This window comes from Arachis hypogaea, chromosome 10, assembly GCF_003086295.3.
Source record: "Arachis hypogaea cultivar Tifrunner chromosome 10, arahy.Tifrunner.gnm2.J5K5, whole genome shotgun sequence".
Lineage (NCBI taxonomy): Eukaryota > Viridiplantae > Streptophyta > Magnoliopsida > Fabales > Fabaceae > Arachis > Arachis hypogaea.
Genome location: NC_092045.1, coordinates 28,884,735 through 28,905,264, shown reverse-complemented (window position 1 = coordinate 28,905,264; position 20,530 = coordinate 28,884,735). Strand labels below are relative to the sequence as shown.

The window sequence follows — 20,530 nt, the reverse complement described above, 5'->3', positions numbered from 1 at the left end:
GCCGCCCGTCGCCTTTGTGAAGAAGCCCAGAACGGAGGGAGGGAGAGCTGCGCGAGGAGGAAAGGGCTTGCGCCAGCCACGTGTACCACCGCCACGTCGCGTTTGTCGCCGTCTTTGAGAGTTCCTGTCACCGCCGTTGTCCTTGCCGTGAAGCCGTTGCTGTTGTTGCAGCTGTTCGCGCCGTTGTAATCGCCAAAGGAAGCTAGCATCACCGCCGTCCATGGATAAAGCAGAGGAGAGAGATCCGCGAGGAGGGGAGGACTGCGGCCTGTCCAGCCTCCGTGCTCAGTCGCCGCTCGTGTTGCCGGTGCCGTCCTCGTCCGAACCGTCACCAGATCTTCCGCTGCTGAAGCTTCTGGCCGCACCTCTACGTCGCTGAAGCTCCACGCCGCCGCCACTGCCACCAAAAACCACCACTGAGGTCCAAGTCTATTTGGGTAAGCGATGCATTTTGAAATCTTTAAAATTAGTATTTCTATTTTAAATTGTTTGAGGATCTGAGGTCTTGGTGTCGTAGGATCGAGTTATGGGTCTTGATTGCTGAGTTTTTATGGCATTGGGGCTGCTGTTGCTCCGTTTTCTCGATCATTCGCAAGCCCAGTAAGTCGTTCCTTGTTCCAAACTCCTTTTAGTTGATGTTCTGTTACAGATTAATGAGTTTTACGCGACATTAATGTTTTAGGATTGAGCTAAGGCTATGTTTAGAGGTTGTGGCTGTTGCTGGGACAGTCGGTATTGATGTTGTTGCTGTGTGATAGGAATAGAAATGCCGTTTGTCGCGTAGTTGAATCGTGAACGAGGTAGGGGTATTTTAAAATTCATTTTATCTTACAGAGTTGTTATAAATAGATGTTAATGTGAGAAACATATGTCTGTGATTATGATTGTCTGCTGGACTGTATGACTGATTGCTTGATTGCCTGAGTAGTTTGTGATTGCTGAAAAGAGATTAGTCTGAAACGTTATTTAGTAGATTATTATGAAAAATGGTTTTCTTGGTTTTGAAGCAATTCTTATAATGTAAACAAATCGGGTTTGGAAATGATTTGGAACACGAAACTGAATTAATTTGAAAACGGTTTAATTTTGAGTTTGTCTGATTTTGTAAATGGTCTGGTATTTGAGCTAGTTTGATTTTAAAAAAAAAAGATTTATTATTGTCACTGATTCGCCTTGAAAACAGTTTGACATTAGAACTTATTGAATTTTGGAAGTGAATGAGATTTGGAAAAGGTTTGTGAAATGTTTGGATGGGACTCGAAAAGGGTGGCAGAATCCGAGTTTTAGAGGAGATGCTGCCGAAATTTTGTAAAATCAAAGGTTTCATTGGAAGTAGTTATTTTAAAAGGTTTTAAGTGTTATATGGAGAAAAAGACAGATAGGTTCCTGACTTTTCAAACTTTTGACAAATACATCCCTGACAAAATTTAAATACAAAAAAGTTCCTAACTTAAACAAACAGAGGACAATTTAGTCCTTCCGTCTATTTGCCTCTCATACACCTAACGGAACTGGCTGACGTGGCTGAAACGGTGTATAGGTGTCCGTTACGGTGCCACGTTGGAAGGGGAAAAAGTTCGAAGGACAAAAGTCATTGACGTCATTTTACAAATAAAGTTCGAAGGACAAATAGGTCCTTGAGAATTTTTTTTTTCATTATACTTCTATTATGCTTTTATTATGAGAATTTAGTTTATAAAATTAGGCTATTTTTTTGTATGGAAAAAATATTGGTGTTTTTGTTGAAAATGGGAGAATGTGGTGTAATTATAGATGGGTGAATTTTTTTGGTAGGAAGTCAGCACGTGGGGGGCGTGGTGCAACACGTGGGGGCGTGATGAACACGTGGCATCATTCTGACCAACACGTGGGGGCGTGTTGAACACGTGGCAGCATCTTAGCCAACACGTAGGGGCGTGTTGAATAATTTCCACAATACTGTAATACACTTCAAATGTCAATATTCAACCAAAACACCAATTTTCTTTCCATATTAAAAATAATTTCTGATAAAATTATGCTTGTATTTTGAAATCTAGTTAACTTGTTTTATTCTACAATTTAAATTATTTGTATTAAAATTGCAGAAATTGGGCTTGTTATGTTTCTAGTCTTTTTCTTAAATTGCATTAGTTTAGTTTTAGTACATTTGTGTATTATATTAGAATTTGTTAAATTGCATTAGTTCAGTTTTCATCATACCAGTGGTATTAGTTAGCATCATTTCATTTATGCATCAAGTTAGCATTAGTTCATATGTGCATCATTCATGTATTAAGTTAGTATTAGTGCATTTGTGTATTATATTAGAACTAGTATTTTTATGCATAATAACATTACGAGAATATTTTTTTTAAATTATAGTTCACTTTGTTCTAACAGTATAAATTATGCATGACACAAAAAATTTATAAAATCAAATTACTTTTACAAAAAAGTCGTAAGTTGACAAAAGTTTCTGACTAAGAAGACCAAGATATCTGCAGATAAAAAAAATAAGATTTTTAGTTATTATTTTTATATGAAAAAGTCTAATTTTTTATTAGTAATTAATTTTAACATTCGTTATCGAAAATTTAAAATAATTTAATGTGTATAATTTTACATTTAAAATATTTTAATTGTAAAAAAATATCGAATGACATATTTTGATTTGTCAAATTACTAATATAAAATATAATTATATATAGAGTAAAAATAGTAGAGAGAAATATAAAAATGAAGAGAGGTAGAGGAGAGAATTTAGGAAATGAGTTTATTAATTTTGAAAAAAAAAATTCTTAAGGACCTATTTGTCCTTCGAACTTTATTTGTAAAATGACGTCAAGGACTTATTTGTCCTTCAAATTTTTTTCCTCTTCCAACGTGGCACCGTAACGGACACCTAGACACCGTTTCAGCCACGTCAGCCAGTTCCGTTAGGTGTATGAGAGGCAAACAGACGGAAGGACTAAATTGTCCTCCGTTTGTTAAAGTCAGAGACTTTTTTGTATTTAAATTTTGTCAGAGATGTATTTGTCAAAAGTTTGAAAAGTCAGGGACCTATTTGTCTTTTTTCCTGTTATATGATTTAAAATTACCTCATTTATCAAAGGAAGAGTTATGTTTTGGATTGGGAATTGTTAGTGAATGGAATGAAAAGGATGATTGAGAATTTTCTTTGAAATATGGTTTTTGAATGAATTTGGAAATGAGATTTGGATTGATGAATGATGATGATACTGAGAATGAGGAGAATGTTGAGATATGGATTGAGAATGTTGAAATATGATTTTTAAATTATTCATTTGGCTTATTATTTTGAATTATCTGAGAAACGAGGTTTCCTGGATAAAGTACTACCATGGTTTGCCACCATGTGTACCAGGTTGAAAACTCGATACTCTGTTGACCCTACGACGTAAGTGTGACCGGGCACTATATAAATTCCTGGGAATGTTACCCCCATTGAGAAATATTGATTATTTGAGAAAAAGCTATGCATAGACTCTTGGGGATGCACGTCGGGGGACAGTCTAAGTACAATTCAGACTTGTCGGGTTGGCTGGATAACCGACAGATGAGCCTCATCAGCCATAGGACAGGCACGCATGATATGCATTTGTATGCTTTGCTTGGGTTTGATCTTGTTTTGTTTTGCCTAATTGCTAAACTGTTCTTAACTGCTACTTGAACTATTTGCTGTAACTACTACCTAAACTTGTGCTTTCCTTGTGTGTCTTGCTTGTATTTGTCCTGGCATGCTACATTTCATAATGAACTTTGGTGCTGAATTAATGATTGTGTTGTTTGATTGCGTGGTTGGTTTCTGATTGGGTTTTTCTTATAAGAAAGGAAATGTTTGGATTTCTGAAAGATTGAACATTATTTCTTAGAAAAAGGTTTTAAACAATTACCCTTTTGATTTTTAAAAGATTTATAAGGCAATGATAATCACTGAGTTTGAAAACAGTTAAATATCTTCTTATGACAACTTTGAAATTCCATGGTGAGACTTTGTGGTTAGGTTATCATCTCCTACAGCTGTATCTTTTCAGGAACCGTATGAAGCATTATGAAGAGTTATGCTGCGTTTGATTTATATGTTGTATTAATTAGATTATTTTCTTCTCTCGCCTTTGTTATCACAAGTTTGTAAAAGGGATAGGAGTTGTATGTTTTATATGTGTATTGTATCAAGAGGTATTATGTAAGGAGTATAGTTTATGAATCTATGCCTGCATGTGCTTTTCTTAAGATAAAGTATTTATTTTCGGTTTTCAAAGAAATAAGCGATACGGTTTCGAGTCGCAGGCTCCTATTTTAATAATTAGTATATAAAGTAGTCATAATACTTCTTTCTATCAGAATAGCGCATCCGGAAGCGTGACATTCTGATAGTGAGGGTGTTACAATAGATAATTATTTAATTTATTTTTTATTTTTTATATTAATCAAAAATAAATTTACTTAGAACAAAAATAATGTGATTAAGAGAAAAATTAAAAAATAAATTTATATATAATAAAAGTAATATGATTAAGAGTAATTTATTTAGATGCAATTAAAAAAATAATTGAATAATTATCTACGATAAAAAATTGATATTATAGAAGAATAAAATTAAAATTTATTTTAAAATTAAAAATAAAATTTAATTAAATTTAACATTAAAGAATGACTTTCAATACACTAGAAACAAAAGGTATAATTTATACTTTATTGTATACGTACCATGTTTTTTTTTTTCTTTTCTACAAATTTAGGTACTAATCATTCTATAAATATTTTATGATGAGTAAAAGTCTTTTAAGAGTAAAATTTAAAAAAATAGAATAAAAGTGTTACGATGGGTAACCGGAGATTAATGGACTGGACTGTATTGGCTGGCCCAATCGTCTGCGGATGGTAGCCTCCGAGCAGGTTTGCGCGCTGGAGCCTTCTTCCGACTTGTGTACGCGAGTGAATGGAGGGTGATACCTGCAAAGACACTCCGATGCCTAAGTTATCAAGGGTGTGAGCAGGTTTAGAATGTATTGGGCTTAGAGATACCTGAAGAGTGTCAGTGTATTTATAGTGGTGAGCCAATAACCACCGCTGAAGTAGTGCCACCCTTTTAGGGTGATAACCGTCCCTTTATCTTAGGGAGGTTAAGATATGGCTCCTGGAAGTGGTTAGAGAGATTTTAGGGACAGTTACTCATTTGGATTGATGTTGATCTGCCAACAATTCTCCGTCTCGACTTCTTTAGAGCAAATCGTAGTCAAGACCGACTTCTCATTACGAAGGTCGGTGCTCAGCAAGGCTCAATCCTTTGGACTAGGCCTTTCGTTTGGACCTGGGCCTTTATTATTGGGCCAGGGTATGAACAGTGCCCCTACTCGAGCCCAAGATCTCTTTAAGACTTGGGTTCGAGTATTTTACTCGGGTTCGTAGCCGACTTTCATAGAGGAGACGAGGGTTTTTAAACCGACGTGGTTTTTGCGACCTTTTGTTTCTGACAGTTACGTCTATTCAAGCGTCACGTCCGTTAGGGATGCGCATAGGGATTGATGGCTTTGGTAACGGTGCACTCTTATTAATGACTGCACTGTTTTTACCATTATGCCCCTAGAGTATTTATAAATACTTTTCCCTCTCTTTCATTATTTTCTTTCTGCGATTTTCTTAATTTTTCTCTTCGTTCGTTCTTCATTCGTTCGTGCCACACTTCTGCGTCTCGAAGCTTTTACTTCCTGCAACCCTCATCTTCAGATAAAGGTCAGTTTCTTTTTCTCTTTCATATTTTTCGTATGCCTTTATTTTGTAGATAAGTAGGTTTGTAGACTTCTGCTTGGTTCCTCTTTCTCCCCTCTAGAGACCTTGTTTTTTATTTTTTCTTTTCTTTTTCCCTTTGTAGGTTTCCTCATCTTCTTTAAGAAAAGAAAATGGCCTCCGTAGATTGGGTTGATGTTACTGTCCTAGGGGAGGAGCCGTTGGTTGATGTTGAGTTTATTACCCATCTTCGTACTCACCACCGGCTCTGTACCTCGGATGAGGATGAGCCTAAGTATGAATTGCTTATCCCAAGTCCAGAGGACCGAGTTTGCCATGGGAGGGCCAATGGAACGGCCCCTCATTTCTTCTTTATGTATGAATGCATGATCACCCGTTTGGGCGTTTTTCTACCTTTTTCAGATTTTGAGATGTCTATTTTGCAACACTGTCGGGTTGCCCCTACCCAGCTTCACCCCAACTCTTGGGGTTTTTTGAAAATTTATCAATTTATTAGCCATGCTTTGGAGTTCCCGACCTCTCTGAAAATTTTTTTCATCTTTTCCATATGACCAAGCCCTTCAGTGGGCTAAACAATAAACAACAATGGGTTTCCTTCCGAGCCATACAAGGTCAGAGAATCTTCACCCTTTTTGACGAATCCTTCCACGACTTTAAAAATTATTTTTTCAAAGTGCAAGCTGTAGAGGGTCACCACCCTTTTTCTTGGATGATAATTCTTCTCCTTGCTTTCCTTTATACTGGCTGGAGGCCTCCCCTTGTGAGAAATATGGTCTGGATGACCTGGATGAAGTAGAGGCCGCCATTGTGGGGTTCCTCCGAGAAGTGTGGGGGAGGGCCCCATATTTGGACACTAAAAAGTTTCTCCAAGGGTCTCCGACCTTTATCCAAGCACAGCTAGGTAGCTTTCATTCGTTTGTTAGATTCCTGACTCGTTAACTGAACTTTCCGACTTGTTTAATTCATTAGCTATTGTTTTATTTTTCAGAAATGGCGAAGACGAACGCTCAGGAATCTTACCAGAGAGTCCAGGAGGCCAAAGCAAAGTCTCGCGCCAGGACTGGTGGTACAAGGTTATCTCTCCTTCTCCTCCTCCTCGGAACGTTGGGACTCTCTCCAAGCCCATTGTGATTTCTTCTTCAGCTTCCTCTCAACCGCCCCCCGTCGTCCGACCCTCCCCTGAGCCAGAGAAGAAGAAGCGCAAGACCTTAGAGTCTGGCTCTTATGGTGAGGTTAAGGCGGATGCTCTTGCATTCGTCCGAAAGAACATCTACCCCCATGCTCGTATAAGCATGGATGATGTGTCTGTTCGGAGCCACCTTACCACTCTGGTTGAGGAGAGTCTCAAGGCGGCGGGGGTTTGCAGCAAACTCTTGGATATTTTTGAGAAGGCTCCTCTCAGCTCTTTAGGGATGACCTCGAGGGTCGAGGAGCTAGAAGGAAGGCTTCGCTCATACCAAGAGCATGAGAGGGAGTTGAAGGAGGAAGTCGCCAAGCTGAAGGAGGAGAGAGATGCCCTCCGGGAGAAGGGGAAGGATTTAGAAGCCCAATGCAACATGGAGGTGGATTTGAGGAAAGCAGCGCAGGCCAGCTATCAAAGTTTATTCAATGATCTTGTGTCTGTGAAGAATGATCTGCTGAATTCTCGGAAGGCATACGATGAGTTGGAGGACTCTATTGCTGATGGCGCCGAGGAGTCTTGGAGGATCTTCCTGGAGCAAGTCAGAGTTATTGCTCCCGACTTGGATCTTTCTCCTTTACATCCTGACAAAGTTGTTATTGACGGAGCCATAGTTGATCCCCCTGTCCCTGTGGTCGTTTCTGGATCAGAGTTGAAGACTCGGGGGCAGAGGATCATTGAGTCTCCTCCTCATGGAAAGGATGTTCTGAGTTCTTCAGCAGTTCCTCCTATTTCCTCTTCATCTCCTATGGATGCCTCTCTTCGCGGTCCTGGCAGCGCTCCTCCTGACTCTGGTGGTGGTGATCTGTCTACTCCTCTTCCTAAAAAATGATTTGTGGGCTATTTGGGGGCCCGGCCTATGGGTCCCCCATTTTAAACTCTTTTATTTGCTTTTGGTTACATTTGAACAATTTTTTGGCCCCTTAAGGTCGTTAACAAAATACTGTATAATGCCCTTTTTTAATAAGGGTTTTAAGTTAAACAATAATTAAACGCCCTTTTTTGGATAAGGGTTTAAGTTACCTTTAGCGTGTATGCTTTTCTGATTTTGATTTTTCAAAATCCCCTTGATCTTTTTCTGAAAACCTTTCCCTTTGGCTTGTCTGTTTTTCTGAGCCTTTTTGTTTAAGGACTTTTGGACAGCCTTTAAACTTTTTCCTAGATTTTTTCAATCTCTTTTTGTTATTTCCTATACTCAACTTTGTTTTATTGAGTTCTTATGACTTAGGTTATTTTTGCGATGCGTTTTTCTTCTACTCGGTTCTTCATTCGAAGTGTTTTCGAGCTTCTCTACTCGGGTTTTCATTTCGACTTATGAGTCAGATTGTTTCCGAGTTTTTTACGATCAACTTATATAACCCCTTTACACCGACTTGTACCTCGTCGTTTTATCCTGACGACCATATAGGTCGGTTCATGGGATTTTTACGTTTTGTCGAGCTTAAGTCGGCGCGTTTCGTAGAGAGAAAGAGAAAATAGAAAAGGAATTTACAAGAGACATTTGTAAGATGCAAAAGATCTTTATTAATTGGGGAAGGTACTTTATTGCTACTAAGGGTTTTTGACAATCTATTTCCCTTAGCCCCTACTATGATGCCTCGTTAAAAACCCACCTCCAGAAAAAACCCTTTGATTTTGGGAAAAAATCGTGCAGTTGGGAAAAGAGTACATCAGGGAGTAGAGTTCGCTTTTAACTGTAGTACCTTTTCATATTACAAGCATGCCACGACCTTGGTAACTCGGTGCCGTTTAGGTCGGCTACTTTATAATAACCTTTTCCTAAGACTTCATTGACTTTGTATGGTCCCTTCCAATTTGCGGCGAGCTTTCCTTCCCCTGATTTGTTGACTCCAATGTCGTTTCTGATCAAGACCAAGTCACTTGGGGTGAATGCTCTTCGAATGAATTTTTTGTTGTATCTTGTAGTCATCCTTTGCTTCAACGCCGCTTCTCTTATCTGGGCTTCTTCTCGGACTTCGGGGAGCAAGTCGAGCTCCTCTTTGTGCCCCTGTATGTTTCCAATCTCGACGTGGAGAACTAACCTTGGGCTTTGTTCATTGATTTCTATTGGTATCATGGCTTCCACGCCATAAACTAGTCGGAAGGGTGTTTCTCCAGTGGCGGATTGGGGGGTTGTCCTGTAAGCCCATAGCACTTGTGGTAGTTCTTCAGCCCAGGCTCCTTTTGCTTCTTGTAGCCTTTTCTTTAGCCCTGCCAGTATGACTTTGTTGGCCGCTTCGGCTTGCCCATTGGCTTGCGGGTGCTCCACCGAGGTGAACTGATGCTTGATTTTCATACTGGCTACTAAGCTTCTAAAGGTAGAGTTGGTGAACTATGTTCCATTATCTGTAGTAATGGAATGAGGTATCCCAAACCTGGTGATGATATTTTTGTAGAGGAACCTCCGACTTCTTTGTGCGGTGATGGTGGCCAATGGTTCTGCTTCTATCCACTTTGTGAAGTAATCTATTCCTACGATCAGGTATCTGACTTGTCCTGGCGCTTGGGGAAAAGGACCTAACAAATCCATTCCCCATTTTGCAAAGGGCCATGGAGAAGTGATACTGATGAGCTCTTCTGGTGGAGCCACATGGAAATTTGCGTGCATCTGACATGGTTGACACTTTTTCACAAATTCTGTGGCATCTTTCTGCAAGGTCGGCCAGTAGAATCCAGCTCGGATTACTTTCCTGGCTGGTGACCTTGCTCCGAGATGGTTTCCGTAGATCCCACTATGTACTTCCTCTAATACCTCGGCAGTTCTCGAGGTCGGTACACATTTTAATAATGGTGTTGATATCCCCCTTCTGTAGAGAATATTTCTCACCAAGGTGTAGTGTTGTGCTTCCCTTCGGATCTTTTTTGCCTCTTTCTCCTCTTTAGGGAGGATGTCGAATTTCATGTATTCGACCAAGGGATTCATCCATCCGAGGTTTAAACCGACTATCTCAAGTACTTCTTGTTTGTCTTCTGTTTTTACTACTGAGGGTTCCTGGAGGGTTTCTTGGATCAGGCTTCTGTTGTTCCCTCCTGGTTTGGTACTTGCTAACTTGGATAGGGCGTCCGCTCTGCTCTTTAGATCCCGAGTTATGTGTTTGACCTCGGTTTCTGCAAAGCACCCAAGGTGCTCCAGAGTTTTCTCCAAGTACCTCTTCATATTCGGGTCCTTTGCCTGATACTCTCCACTTATCTGGGAAGTCACCACTTGTGAGTCGCTGTATATCATCACGTTTGTAGCACCGACTTCTTCTGCCAACTTCAATCCAGCGATCAAGGCTTCATATTCTGCCTGATTATTTGAAGCTGGAAATTCAAATTTTAGGGAAACTTCTATCTGGGTTCCTCTTTCATCTACCAATATTATGCCTGCGCCGCTTCCTATTTTATTGGAAGATCCATCTACATAGAGTTCCCATGTAGTTGTTTTTTCCTCCTGATCCCCTGTGTATTCTGCAACGAAGTCGGCGAGGCATTGGGCTTTGATCACTGTCCGAGTTTCATATCTTAAGTTGAACTCGGAAAGCTCTATTGCCCATTGAACCATTCTCCCTGCAACATCCGTCTTTTGGAGGATTTGCTTCATGGGTTGGTTCGTACGGACTCTTATTGTGTGAGCCTGAAAGTAAGGTCGTAGCCTTCGTGAGGCTATTACTAAGGAGTAGGCAAACTTCTCTAGTTTGTGGTACCTTAGCTCAGGGCCTTGTAGAACTTTACTGATGAAATAAACTGGATGTTGTCCGACCTCATCTTCTCTTATCAGGGCTGATGAAACAGCCTTGTCCGCTACGGATAAGTACAGGACGAGGTCTTTTCCAGATACTGGTCGAGTCAGAATAGGAGGTTGGCATAAAAACTTTTTGAACTCCTGGAACGCCTCCTCGCATTCAGGAGTCCATTCAAACTGACATCCCTTTCTCAATAAAGAGAACAGTGGAAGGGATTTTAGTACCGATCCTGCCAAAAATCTGGAGAGGGCTGCAAGTCGGCCATTCAGCTGCTGGACTTCCCTCAAACAAGTCAGACTTTTCATCTCTAGGATGGCTCTACACTTATTGGGATTGGCTTCGATCCCTCTTTGTGTTAGCATAAATCCTAGAAATTTTCCTGCCTCCACCACGAAGGCGCACTTTGCGGGATTTAGTCTCATCCCGTGCAGCCTTATGGTGTCAAAGACTTGTGAGAGGTCGGACAAGAGGTCGACTTCTTTCTCGGTCTTTACCAGCATGTCGTCGACGTATACTTCCATTAGATTCCCAAGGTGAGAAGAAAACACTTTATTCATCAACCTTTGATATGTGGCTCCTGCATTCTTCAATCCGAATGGCATGACCACGTAGCAGAAATTAGCTCTGGGTGTGATGAATGATGTCTTCTCCTGGTCTGGCTCATACATTGGGATTTGATTATATCCCGAGTAGGCATCCATGAATGATAAGTATTGATACCCCGAGCTGGAGTCCACTAGGGTATCAATGCTTGGCAGCGGATAGGGGTCCTTGGGACATGCTTTATTTAAGTCGGTATAGTCGACACACATTCTCCATTTGCCATTCTGTTTTTTGACTAGCACTACATTGGCTAGTCATGTTGGGTATTTGACTTCTCTAATGAAGCCAGCTTCCAGGAGCGCCTGTACTTGTTCTTCTACTACTAGGGCTCGTTCCGGGCCGAGCTTGCGTCTTCTTTGTTGAACAGGTCGGAATCCCGGGTAGACCGAGAGCTTGTGTGACATGAGCTCGGGATTTATCCCGGGCATGTCGGAGGCCTTCCAGGCGAAGAGGTCGGAGTTGTCTCTTAGGAGCTTAGTCAACCCTTGTTTTAGGGTTTCTCCTAGGTTGGCTCCTATGTGAGTATTTTTTCCTTCCTCTCCGCCGACCTGTATCTCCTCGGTTCTTTCTCCCGGCTGTGGCCGCAGCTCTTCTCTGGCCCTTGCACCACCGAGCTCTATTGTGTGTACTTCTCTGCCTTTTCCTCTTAGGTTTAGGCTTTCATTGTAGCATTTCCTTGCCAATTTCTGATCTCCCCTTATCGTTGCTATTCCCGCTGAGGTCGGAAATTTCATGCAGAGGTGGAGAGTGGATACCACTGCTCCGAGTCGATTAAGGGTAGCTCTGCCGATTAAAGCATTATATGCTGACCCTACATCGATGACTATGAAGTCTACACTCAGAGTCTTTGATTTTTCCCCTTTTCCAAAAGTGGTGTGGAGGGGCAAAAATCCCAGTGGCCATAGTTATCAAACCCGGACCGGACCGGTCGGTTCGACCGGAAAACCGGTGAACCGGACCCTTAACCGGTCCGGGTTAACAATCAAACCGCACAAGCATACAAACCGGTCAAACTCGGAAGACCCGGTGAAAACCGGAGTGAACCGCGCATTGAAACCGGACCGGTCAGACCGGGCACGTGGATTTTAAAAAATTTTGACGCTGCATCACCTGACACTCCTTGGAAAATAAAGGAATCTGTAACCACCAGGCTACCATGCTTTTTTGGTATTTTTGATGCCTTTTTATAAATATATTATAACTTATTAGACATATCCTAATTAATAACTTTATCTTATTAACTCTTTTATTCATGTAAAATTTAAAATCTCCTTACACTTTTGTCTTTTTATTCTAATGATTAATTTTATATTTAATTTAATTAATTTTTTATTTTATATTTACTCACTTAAATTAATTATTTTTTAATTTTACATAATTATTAAAAATATTAAATGTTGTTAAATATTCTTTAAATTAAAAAGATAAACAAAAATATTTTTATTAATCATACCATATTTTTGTTATTGATAATTATATAATATTTATTAATATTAACTCTTTTTCAACATATATTTGATTAATATAATTAATTAATAAATTATTGATATATTAAAATAATTTAATTTTGCATAAAAAATTTTAGTATAAAAAAATTAAATTTTATATAATTATTTAATTATAACCGAGTCAACCGGTTCAACCTGTGACCCAACGGTTGAACCAGTGACCCGGTGACCCAGTGATCTCACCGGGTTGATTACCGGTTCGGTTCTGATAACTATGCCAGTGGCTTTATTGGTGTGTCGCCTAGTCCATACAAAGTGTCGGGGTAGGCTCTTAGTTCCTTCTCATCTAACCCTAGTTTATCGAAAGCGGGCTTAAAAAGGATGTCCGCTGAGCTTCCTTGGTCTACTAGGGTTTTATGGAGATGGGCATTGGCTAGGATCATATTTATTACCACTAGATCATCATGTCCAGGGATTATTCCTTGCCCATCTTCTTTAGTGAATGAGATGGTGGGGAGATCGGATGACTCTCCTCCGACCTGATAGACTCTCTTGAGGTGCCTTTTGCGAGAGGATTTTGTGAGTCTCCCTCCCGCGAACCCCCCTGAGATCATATGGATATGTCTCTCAGGAGTCGGCGGTGGTGGGTCTCTTCCGTCGATATCATCTCGCTTCCTCTTCCCATGACTGTCCGACCTTTCTATGAGATATCTGTCAAGCTGACCTTCTCTAGCCAGCTTTTCTATCACATTTTTAAGGTCGTAACAATCGTTCGTGGAGTGACCATATATTTTATGGTACTCACAGTAGTCGCTGCGGCTTCCCCCCTTTTTATTTTTGATGGGTCTAGGGGGTGGCAGCCTTTCAGTGTTGCAAAGTTCTCTGTACACATCCACTATTGAAACTTTTAGAGGAGTATAAGAGTGGTACTTCCTTGGTCTGTCGAGACTGAGTTCTTCCTTCTTCTTGGTCTCCCTCTCCCTCTCTTTTGTTGAGGGAGGGTGCCCAGGTCGCCAACTCAGGTCTCTCAGCTTAGTATTTTCCTCCATGTTGATGTACTTTTCAGCTCTTTCCTGCACATCACTTAAGGAGATGAGGTGTCTTTTGGATATGGACTGCGAGAAGGGACCTTCTTTAAGCCCATTGACTAACCCCATTATTACTGCCTCGGTGGGCAGGTCTTGAATCTCCAAACATGCTTTGTTGAACCTTTCCATATAGGCTCATAGGGATTCTCCGACCTCCTGTTTTACTCCTAGGAGGCTTGGTGCATGTTTCACTTTGTCTTTCTGGATAAAGAACCTCATCAAGAACTTCCTTGAGAGGTCTTTAAAACTGGTGATTGACCTTGGAGGGAGGCCCTCGAACCACTTCATCGCTGCCTTTGACAGAGTGGTCGGGAAGGCTTTGCAGCGTGTTGCGTCAGAAGCATCAGCCAGGTACATCTGACTTTTAAAATTGCTCAAGTAATGCTTTGGATCCGTGGTTCTGTCATAGAGGTCCATATCGGGGCTTTTGAAGTTCCTCGGAACTTTTGCCCTCATTATATCCTCGCTAAAAGGATCCTCCCCTCCTAAGGGCGGCTCTTCTCGTTCGTCGCGGGAGTTGTGACCTTTGAGGGAGGATTCTAACTTTAAGAGTTTTCTCTCTAACTCTTTTCGTCGTTCCGTCTCCTCTTTTAGGTTCTTTTCGGTTTCCTTTTGTCGCTCCCATTCTCGTTCTAATTGTTCCAGGCGACTGTGGACTAATTCCATGAGTTCAGTTACATGGGATGGTCCCTCTTTCTCTGATTCGCGCCCCTCTGAAGAGTTTACCTTCGGGTTTTTTACTCCGGAGGTACCTTCCCTGTGTTGATCATTAATTCCCTGGTGGAGGGTCAAGTCTACATCATTATTGCCTGTGTCTAGATTCTCTTGTTCAGAATCTGACTCCACATGACCCTCTTCAGGGGATCTGTCTGCCATTACTGGTTGATCTCTCGGGTCCCCAGCAACGGCGCCAATGTTACGATGGGTAATCGGAGATTAATGGACTGGACTGTATTGGCTGGCCCAATCGTCTGCGGATGGTAGCCTCCGAGCAGGTTTGTGCGCTGGAGCCTTCTTCCGACTTGTGTACGCGAGTGAATGGGGGGTGGTACCTGCAAAGACACTCAGATGCCTAAGTTAGCAAGGGTGTGAGCAGGTTTAGAATGTATTGGGCTTAGAGATACCTGAAGAGTGTCAGTGTATTTATAGTGGTGAGCCAATAACCACCGCTGAAGTAGTGCCACCCTTTTAGGGTGATAACCGTCCCTTTATCTTAGGGAGGTTAAGATATGGCTCCTGGAAGTGGTTAGAGAGATTTTAGGGACAGTTACTCATTTGGATTGATGTTGATCTGCCAACTATTCTCCGTCCCGACTTCTTTAGAGCAAATCGTAGTCAAGACCGACTTCTCAGTACGAAGGTCGGTGCTCAGCAAGGCTCAATCCTTTGGACTAGGCCTTTCGTTTGGACCTGGGCCTTTATTATTGGGCCAGGGTATGAACAAAAAGTAATGTGATTAAGTTGTAATTTACTTAGATGTGATTAAAATTAAAATAATTGGATAACTACGTATCATAAAAAATTAATATTATTGAAAGATAAAATTAAAATTTATTTCTAAGTTAAAAATAAAGTTTATTTAAATTAAACATTAAAGAAGTTCTACACAATAAAGACAAAAAGTATCATTTATATTTATTATATATGTATCATACTTGTTTTTTTTTCTTTTTCCAAAAATTTATCTATTAGTCATTCTAGAAGTATTCTATGATGAGTAAAAATTTTGAATTCTTAATGCAATTTATTCCGTGAAAATTTACTTTCATTTTATTTGATTTGATAATTCTTTTAAGAGTAATGTAGTATAGTTTTTTTTTTCAACTTTTTCGTTCTATTTAAGTCTCTAACGTTTTAAAATCGTTTCAATTTTGTCTCACCGTCATTCCTATTAACAGATCCCTAAAGACAAGACAACATTGACAAAATTTTGAAATGTTATAGATTTAAATAGGATGATTTAAATATTAAGGACAACTTTGAGACTTATTCCAAACATTGAGGACAAAATGATACTTTGCAAAAAATATTTTAAATACTTTATAAAATTAGAAAAAGATATTAAAAATAATTAAAAAATTAATTTATATTTTAATATCAATAAAATACCAAAGTATCATTACAATTTATCTAAAAATACTTTATATTTGATATATATGTTGTTTTCCCATATCTTATAAGAATTTCAAATTCGTATGTCTACGTATTCAGTGTCCCATGTCCTATGTCGTGTCTTATTCTGTGTCCGTAACAGTATCTATGCATCATAATCACATGAACGGATTCAAGGTGGGAGCAAGTAGCGGCCTTGTCCCCCAAAAAAATTTAAACTCGTATAGTATTATAATGAATGTATTATATTATGTAGAGTAAAATTTAATAGTGTAATGATAATAAAAAGAATTGATATTCTTTGTGTATTAAAAGTCAAATCTCTTTACATGCATTTATATTATTTGTATTTTTTACTTGATTTAGATTTTTTTATTTTATATTTTCCTTTTTTTAAATTAATTTTAACATCTATAATCATATAAAAAGTATTTTAATATTATTTATAATAATATTATTCTTTTTTTAATTTTATTTAGTGGTTTCTTTTTTTATTAATTTTTTATTTTTACTTCTTTTATTATATAAAAATACTTTAATATATTTTAAATTCATATAATAAAATTATTAGTGCAATCAATTTATATTATTTTGTATTATATTTTTAATAATGATATAAAACATAAAAATATAACTCACCATTACATAAATACTTCACAAAATAAATTAATTAATAAAATATTTAAAAATAGATAATTTTATATTTTATTAGATCTAAAACTATAAAAAATTAAAAAAAAGGAAATAATTTTTTTATTTGATAAATATTTATTAAATTTTTAATTAAAAATTAATTACAATTATATCTATTATCAAATATATTATATTTCTATATTTAATTATATAAAATTTTAATTTTTAACTCCTCCACACTTAGATTCTTAAATCCATCTTTGATCATAGCTATTAGCTAATACTAGAACAATATATTTAATGAGTGTTGCAAAAATTTATTTTTATTCAAAAGGAGTGTTAGAAGACCAGTAATTTTTGTGATTTGTAGTCATTAAATAACTATCAATAATATTTTTAATAGTGTAAAATTACTCATTTTTCTTTTACTAATTACTAGCCAAAATTTAATAAAATTGCTAACCTTAGACTTTTCCTTATTCAAATTCTATCTATATATGTATTGGATTAATTAAAAATAAAGAGAACAAAGATATTATACAATAATGCATGAAAGATAAGAGGCGATCATTTACTCTCTAGTTGGAGAAAGAAAGATAGAAATGAAAACATAAAGTTGGAGTTGGTTTGTATTTTTATTTTTAGTAAATTTTTTGAATTTTGTAAAAAAAAATATTTTATTTTATTTTTTTATAAAATTTTAAAAACAAAAAATACTAAAAATAAAAATACAAATCAAAACACACTCTAATTCTTTTTCAGAAATTGAAAATGAATTTACTATTCTACAAAAAATTCGAGACATTTTTATGCCAATGGCAAAAAAAAAAAAAAAAAGCTGTGAGCTGAAGCAGTAGAGAAGTGAGAAGAGTGGAGAAACTTACTTGGCTATCTTCTTCTAAGATTTGGTCAGCAGAAATAGTCCTACTAGTATATTCAGTTAAAATTGACTCACAAATCCCCAACTCAACAATTTCCTCAGCAGAATTTATATCCAAGAGATCTGAAGATGAATCCGTTGGTGTTGTAAGGGGCAGGTTTTTAATAGCATTCTTTATTCTACGAACCTCGATCAACGTCTCCTTCAAATCTCTTAAAATCTGGGCTTGCATATCAATGCTAAAGAACCTGCTGAGACAACGTTCTAGTTCTTCCAATTGCTTCTGGCAATAGATCTTTGCAGGCAAATTCAACTTGTGTATCTTTGAACACTTGTAAACAAGCTTTGTGCCATCTTCCATGTCTCGAATCAGAGATTCTAGTTCTGCCTTTGGACGACAGAGTTTGTTGTTGTGTTGTTCTATCTCTTTCATGAGAGGTTTTAATGATTCTAAGGTGGTTTGGAGGTAGGACAAGGTTGGCTTGAACATGATGGTCTTCTCCTTCATTTCCAAAACCGCCTTCAGCAGTTCTCCGAACACTGCTCCCACGGCAGCTCCGCCTATTAGAGCTGCTGCCATGATTTTCCAGATCCCAAGAAATGCACAACTTCTTTGGTCGATTCTTTGTTTTTCAAAAGGTTGGTATTCTTTTTTGTTTGCGTAAAGGTGCATATGGAATATTTTGGATATTAGTAGTGGACGACCTTTTACTTGTGAGTCTTCGCATAGCCTTTTTTTTATCAGAAAGTTTTCTAGCAAATTTGATTATTTTTGTTCAATAATCGACCGGGATGTTGCTTCGGTTCTAATAACTATAAAAAATACTAAAAAAATAAAAAAATGAAAGATAATTTAACTCGGTAATTTTTATAGCCAAATTGAACATTAACCCAATAAAGTTTGACAGTCATTTGTTAATTATTCTTGTGATATATAAAGTTGTGTTTGGCTGCGAAAACAAAATAAAATAAGACATTAAGAATAAAATAGAAAGAACAAAAATGTAAAAATTAATATTTTTATATTTTGTTTAGTAATAAATTAAATATAAGAAAGAACATATTATAAAAGTTTAATTTGTTCTCACTTTTTCTATACGAAGATTTTAAGATGATTTTAAAAAAATAATAATAAAAATTATAATTATAAAAAATTAATAAAAATAATATATCATTTTACTAGTATTTTTATATCTATATTTCATCTGTCAAATATAATTTTATATTTTTATTTCGCTGTTTTTCATCTCTCGTTCCTATAAAAAAGTGCAGCCTTAAGGTCTAATTGTCACATAAATTAAATTGAAGGATGCCATATTGCTAGTATGAGTCTATATGCTAATAATAATTTTTTTTTTGCCCTTCCAAACTTAAAGAAAGACCTATCGTAGAAAGATAGGTGAATGCTAATAAGCTTTCTGAAAATTAACTAGTAATTAAAGGTTTATAAAAAGCGACGAAAAATCAAACACCCTTGTTTATATTCTAACTCAATGCTAAGGTCCAGGTTCAAATGACAGGCCCAATCCAGAGAGTTGAGCCTCACAGTACGCCGACCTTCCCCTGAGAAGTCGGCTCTCACCATGACTTGTTCTAAGGAAGTCGAAAACGAGGATTAGCTGGCAGATAATAACTGCTCCTAAAATCTCTCAACCCACTTCCAGGAGCTATATCGCAACTTCCCTAAGATAAAGGGACGGTTATCCACCTTAAAAGGTGGAACTACTCCAACGGTAGTTATTGCTTCACTACTATAAATACACTGACACCCCTCAAGTATCTCTAAGTCCCAATACTCTCTAGACCTGCTCACACCCTTGTTGACTTAGGCATCGGAGTGTCTTTACAGATACCACCCCCCGTTCACTCACGCTCACAAGTCGGACAGAGGCCCCAAAGGTGCGAACCCATTCGAAGACTTTCCTCCTCAAACGATTGGGCCAACCTAAAGAATCCAGCTCATTAATCTCCGGTTACCCATCGTAACATTGGCGCCGTTGCTGGGGACCCAAGAGATCAACTAGTAATGGCGGACAACTCATCAGAGGATGGTCATACATCGTCTGATTCCGAACAAGAAGCAGAGCGAAATCTCAGGGAAGAGATAGAGCGACGAAAAGAGTTGGAAGAAAAACTCTTGAAGCTCGAATCTTCCCTTAGAAGTAGGAACTCCCGTGGCGACCGAGAAGAGTCGCCCCTGGGAGGAGAGGACCCGTTCAGTGAGGACATAATGAGGACAAAAGTTCCAAGAAACTTCAAAAGCCCTGATATGAATCTCTATGATGGAACCACAGACCCGAAGCATCATTCAAGCAATTTCAAAAGTCGGATGTATCTGGCTGATGCTTCTGATGCGACTCGCTGCAAAGCTTTCCCGACCACCCTGTCGAAAGCAGCGATGAAGTGGTTCGATAGCCTCCCCCCAAGGTCGGTTACCAGCTTTGAGGACCTCTCGAGAAAGTTCTTAATGAGGTTCTCCATCCAGAAGGATAAAGTAAAGCACGCACCGAGTCTCCTAGGAGTTAAACAGGAGGTCGGAGAACCTCTACGAGACTACATGAAAAGGTTCAACAAAGCGTATTTGGAGATTCAAGACCTGCCCACCGAGGCAGTTATCATGGGCTAGTAAATGGACTTAGAGAGGGCCCCTTCTCTCAGTCCATATCAAAAAGGCACCCCACCTCTTTGAGTGATGTACAAGAGAGAGCAGAAAAGTACATCAACATGGAGGAAAATGCCAGATTACGGGAGCCAAGCTGGCGACAGGGCCCCCTCACTCAGCAAAAGAGAAAGAAAGGGAGCCCAAGAAAAAAGAGGAGGCCGGTCCCGACAAGCTGAGGAGATATCACTCCTATACTCCTCTAAAAGTCTCCCTAGTAGACATATACAGAGAAATCTGTAATACTGAAAGATTGCCGCCCCCTAGACCCATCAAAAACAAAAAGGGAGGAAGCCGCGACGACTACTGTGAGTACCATGAGATGTATGGCCACTCAACAAATGATTGCTACGACCTTAAAAATGTGATAGAAAGGTTGGCCAGGGAAGGCCGACTTGATAGATATCTCATGGAAAGGTCAGACAATCATGGAAAAAGAAAGTGAGAT

At 38.6% G+C, this 20,530-nt stretch overlaps 1 protein-coding gene across 11 annotated transcripts in view; it reads right to left on the bottom strand.

Annotated features, from left to right (window-relative positions):
* Positions 1-18,184, bottom strand: part of LOC112715470 (BAG-associated GRAM protein 1) — a 31,379-nt gene extending 13,195 nt beyond the window's left edge. For 6 of the 11 annotated variants that reach the window (XM_072204735.1, XM_072204736.1, XM_072204740.1 and 3 more), the window contains exon 1: positions 17,428-18,183. In XM_072204735.1, coding sequence (XP_072060836.1) covers positions 17,428-18,096 — 669 coding nt within the window. In that variant the 5' untranslated portion in view covers positions 18,097-18,183. Of the gene's footprint in view, positions 1-17,427 lie in introns of all 11 variants that reach the window. The other 5 variants (XM_072204739.1, XM_072204737.1, XM_072204741.1 and 2 more) reach the window with 2 other exon arrangements.
* Between the last annotated feature and the right edge of the window lie 2,346 nt (positions 18,185-20,530).